The 5,622-nt window shown below is 26.3% G+C and overlaps 1 protein-coding gene across 5 annotated transcripts; it reads right to left on the reverse strand.

The window, feature by feature from the left end:
• Positions 1-2,908: 2,908 nt before the first annotated feature.
• On the reverse strand, positions 2,909-5,622 carry LOC113548578 (eggshell protein-like). 5 transcript variants are annotated; one of them, XM_026949529.1, is made up of 2 exons: positions 5,447-5,622; positions 2,909-4,503 (listed from the first exon to the last, which is right to left on the reverse strand). In XM_026949529.1, the coding sequence occupies exon 2, from the start codon at positions 4,486-4,488 to the stop codon at positions 4,093-4,095; it is 396 nt and encodes a 131-aa protein (XP_026805330.1). In that variant the 5' UTR covers positions 4,489-4,503; positions 5,447-5,622; the 3' UTR covers positions 2,909-4,092. The 5 variants fall into 5 exon arrangements, with proteins under 5 accessions (XP_026805330.1, XP_026805329.1, XP_026805328.1 ...); XM_026949528.1 differs by having other exon boundaries at positions 2,909-4,516; positions 5,333-5,622; XM_026949527.1 differs by having other exon boundaries at positions 2,909-4,516; positions 5,337-5,621.

The raw sequence follows: 5,622 nt of genomic DNA on the forward strand, positions 1-5,622 counted from the left end.
CGGGGGATTTACTGGATTTAGAGCTCCTAGTAGATTCTGCAGTTAAATTTTATAGTTTGTTTTTCATCGATTTCAAATTTATACAATTATTATTAATACAAAAACATACATAACAATTACAACATGGTTCCTGCCATTTGTCTATTATTTTTTTTTTTTAATATTTTTCTATGCTACAATTGGATATAATACGTTTATTTGATTATAGCAAGTCAATATAGACAGTAATAAATTGTTATATAATTTCAAAATCATATTTAAATATCTGTTATATAAGCATAGTTGAACACACGTATGGTCGATTTTTATTGTCTTTTATTAAATACAAAAAGAGTGGATACAAGCTTCTTTGGTGAATCGTTATGATGAACCGATTATACGTACATTAACCTTCGTTCGAGGAAAAAAACGAATAAACTATTTATTCTGTCCAAGTACCTTGCCGCGACGGCATATCACTGATTTATGCCGAAATTGGCTACTTTTCAATTTTTGTGTATTATAATGGTTGGATTTTTTATAAAAATCATCTTATTTGTATTCTGTGCGCAATGTATGCATAATTTTTGTATTTGACTACAACATAATATAAGGACTACTAAAGTACATAATATATTAATGTAGGTATTATAATTATAATATTATATTTTTTATTCAAGAAGAAAAATGCGTGCGGTAGTAAGTATAAATTATAATTTTAACTAAATATGTAAAGGTAAATTTGCGATACTATGGAAATACAAAAAGTTCTAATCGATAACAATCTATTTGATAATCATAAATAAATAGATAAATTTACTATTAAATATTGAATTGATTCGTCGTAAGACCGTATGTTATGTTTAAATATTGATTTCCTTCAATGCCAAATATCTAATTAAGTGTGAAATTTAATAGATTTAAAACACAATTGTTTTATTTATAGTGCTATACTTATATCCATATCGATTCAAAATAATATAAAGTACAACCATTATCGTGCTAAGAAGACATTATTTGCACGACTGCACATCGTGTCTATATTTGCCGGACGTTTCAATCGCCTTGAAATAATGATAGAGACGAGTCAATTGTGTTGGTTATAAAATATGTTTGCCGGCGGCATGCACTCGACGACCACTATATTATAAACCTTCTTATGCCATCATTTATTATAGAGCGGTACCTATATAGTTACGTATTATGTACGCGTACCTTGCCTACATACATTGTTGAAAGTGATCGGAAATCGTATAACCAGAAAACCTTCTCCTCTCACTTTTAGATTCTGAGCTAAGAATCAATGAATGTATTATTTTTGTTCTGTATATCTGATGACACCATTAAGACTTTAGTAAAATTGCCTCAATCTTTAATTTTGAGAGTATTTCACTAGTTCTTGATAGCTAATTTTATCTAGTTGGTACTTGGTAAAAAGTAAAAAATTCTCAGTACATACTTCTCAAAATAAGAATTAAAAACAAATTAAGGGAAAATGTCAATTTTAAATTGATCACAGTTTTCTATTTTATTTTTATTTTTTGGTAATTAATAAAATGTTATTGTTATTTTAATCGCATAAGTTTGAAATATTCAATTATTATTTAAATTTTTCTAATTTTTGATTAATTTTTATCAAATTAAATAGTTTTCTCTAGAGCCGACATAGTTCACTGCTTTTATCAACGCATAATATCGGTAATTCTTAAAATACAATTATTAACGCTTTAGTGATTACCTATATTTTTTTAATCATTAATATTATAGCTATGTTTATTGTTTATGCTTATAAGCAATTAAATACTTAAACTATAATGTATTTGTTAAACATATTTAAGACTTTAAGTTTCAGTGGATCTTACACGATATGATTTTTTAACATAATTTTGTCCTTGATATTGGGATAATATTAAAAGAATGGTTTTATTTGTTATTCGAGATTTTTAACAAGATGACAAAACAAGTTAAACCAGTTATTTTGAACATCATTATAGCTATTAGTGCTATCACCAAAATCTACTTTCATTTAATTCAGAATTTATTTTGCTAATAAATTATTAGGTACCTATAATTTATTAACTAGATCATTATTTCTAATTAATATAGGTACAATAGGTATATAGGTAAAATAATGTTAATGACTATAAAAAAGATATGAACTAAACAGTAAACACTTGTACCTAGCATATCTGATTTTTAATTATTAAAGTTGTTAATTTCATTTGAATCGGTTTTATGATATCACAATCATTTTATTGACTATATTCATTTTAGACTTCAAAAAAAAAAAAAGAATGCTCTAAATATATAGTTTTATAAGAGCTTTGTCCTAAAGTGCTGAAGGCCTAAAGGTAACAGCAATTTAAGCAACCGAATAAATGTATAGTAAAATGCACATTGACAAATTCAGATTTCCAAAAATTGTTTGTACTCAGAGTTTAATGTGACACAAAATGGCAAGGTAGTAAAGGTAGTATACTATGATTTAAATTTTATTTTATGCAACAAGTGGACAGAGAAAATTGTATATTTAATATCCAGCTACCTACAATCATATAACATTACCAATTTACCACCAAGTTTAGTGTCCTCAGGTCCCCTGTAATATAATATAATGTAATATTATTTATAATTTTGATATTTTTTTTTTTTTGTATAGCACAGCTTCTGTTGTTCTATTTTTATTTTTCCTCTGTTCAATTAAGTAATTAAAACAATATATACAAGTAGGTACCATTATATATATAAAATATTGCATTCATTGTTTAACGATTTCCAAGTAATTGTAATATGCAAACTTGATTATAGAGTTTTAGGAACTAAAAAAAATTAAATCGTTTTGTTTCCAAATTATGTTGGTTAACTATATTTATTCTATTATTACAAGTTGAGTTATGTTAATAATGTATTTATTAATAAATAAGCTTGGTATACAATGGAAATAATTACCTATAGATATAATGATATAATATATTATTTTGCATTGAGAACAGTTATTAAAACGTTTTTATAAAAATAACAAGAAACATAAATACACGATAATACTGACAATAACTAATCTTTTAGATATATTCTAATTAAAACACACTTTTAAGCTAGTTAGGTAGATATAGTGGTGACCTTTGGTAGCGTAATGTAATAAGCTGCACAGGTGTTATGTAAAGGTGAATATTCTATTATAAAGTACATTAATGCATAATCTTGCATTTGATTAATGTTAGATTGCAAATATTCCACCTTGCTAATTAATGAATTTAGTTTTTATAATATATGATTAGATATTATAAAACCAAGTTTTTTGATGTTGTCTATATACAGTATGCTAGTATACAACATCACTAACGAGAAACCAAATACTATACTTAATAAATTAGTAAGTGATTGTATTTCATAAGACATAAATAATTTAAATCATGTAAACATTATAAGAGTATGACAATATCTTATCATTAATATTTTTTAAGCATAAATTTACATATTTATATGCATACTTTTTTTTAGTTAATTATTATTAACAAATAAGCTAAGAACATATAAATAAAGAATCATATCACATATTTCAATGAATTTCAATATTTTTCGAGTAAACTAAAATAATTAATTGTTTATGAATAATTATTTTTAGTCTAAATGGAATGGCTAATAAATAAGATGAAAATATTATTCAAATTAAAAATGATAAATTTTCTGTGCATTTATAACTACAAAATAACACAGCGACAATAAAATATCTAAGTGGTTTAACTAGCTGTATCGAAGAATGTTTCCGAAATTTTGATACAAATATGTCTGGGTTCTATATCTATATAATTGTAAGATAGAGATTAGAAAAATGTGTGTACAGGCACGTTTACAGTAATAAATTATATTATATTTTTCTTTACTCTTTGGTTAAAATAAAAGCTATAAACTAACATAAGAATGCTTTTTAAATGTTTTCATAAATATACGCATTAATATATCGATTTGAATTACATAATAATATGGCAGAAATTTAATAGGTACCCATCATATATTAATATTATACTATATTGTAGGTATACTGTTTATATAGATCTGTTAGTAAGTGTATATAATTATTATTTAAAATTAACGGTTATTCAAAAATGGTAGTTAGTCGCCGCCGCCGTCACCTCCGCCGTCGCCTCCACCATCACCTCCGTAGTCACCTCCATCGCCACCGCCATAGCAATCACCGTCGCCGTCACCGCCATAACAATCACCGTCGCCGTCACCGCCAAAACAACCGCAACTGCCGTAGCTGTCTCGACGATCATCGTTATGATAACTACTAACGTAATTAGAATCGCCAACGGGGTAGGTGTTTGTGCCGTAATAATTACTGTCGCCAGTGGTATGATTTTGGCGACGATATTTGCGATGGTTATTGTATCTACTATTGCCGTAAGTACCATCGTCATAAGTACTATCGTTGTAAATACCATCGCCGTAAGTATCATCGCCGTAAGTACTATCCTTTTCTACTTCACTACTTCCGCACCCACACATGTTTTCCGTGTATCGCTATAACAAAAAACTTACCCAGTTGACAATAATTTATTTGTTGTAAAAACTTAATACATTTTTATGTTATTTAAAAACCATAAGTTTTCAATATTTCACTACTTAATAGAATGCGCGCGTGTGTGGGTATGAGAGAAAAGAGTTAGAGAGTTCTTTTATCTTTTATAAGGAGTGCTACCTCCACAGCCTCTACTTTATATTTTTAATGTTATAATCTTTTTTGTTTATGTTACCGCAGCGGTAATTATCAAATTCACGCATCAGTGATTGAATATCACTAATACTATACTACATTACTACAGCAAAAAACCTCACTACAATCATTATTACTTTAATGTAAATATGATATGATATAATGTGTTATAATTGTAATATTATTAGAAAACATACAACTTTTTTTTAGTTAGGATAGTTATATGGTAAGAAAAAAGAGTTCTAAGAAAAACTGTTGAACCTGCCAATATCCCAAAAAAACGTAATTTATACATTTTCAGAAACAAAATAATGAAATAATAGACCAAAAGAAATTAGCAAACAATATTTTTAAATATAGAATAAATCTTATTTATTTTATTTTAAATAAAATAAAAATATAATATTATTAGTTAGAAAATTTAAGTGCTTATAAAAATGCTTCATTTACTTAATCAGTAGATCGTCTGATTATTTATATAATATTGTTATTTTATGTATCTTAATATTAATATAATGATAAATAGTATTTAAAATCATTGATAATACTATTGAGTTTGTTAATTACTAAATATTATTATAAATAAAAAAAAATTATAAATATATCGATTAAATATTATTAATATTATGTACTTACTTACAATTAAGTTAGTTGTTTAGTGAAGTTTTGAAGGTTGATATATAATATTAACTTAAATAATAATAAATTATTGAATAGTGACGGACTAATAGGTCATGACATTATACATACGACATATTATCCATACGTATCGTGCCTATGTAAGGAACTCCATTGCAAGTAATACTAATAATTTTGTAAAACGGGTTTACACTAGGCCTGAGTATTTGAAATATTTGACTCATGAGTAATGTGTTACCAACCGGCAACCACCAACAGACGTTAAGACACCGCAGACCGTAGAGCAA

The sequence above is a fragment of the Rhopalosiphum maidis genome, chromosome 1, assembly GCF_003676215.2.
Source record: "Rhopalosiphum maidis isolate BTI-1 chromosome 1, ASM367621v3, whole genome shotgun sequence".
In the NCBI taxonomy this organism is placed as follows: Eukaryota; Metazoa; Arthropoda; class Insecta; order Hemiptera; family Aphididae; genus Rhopalosiphum; species Rhopalosiphum maidis.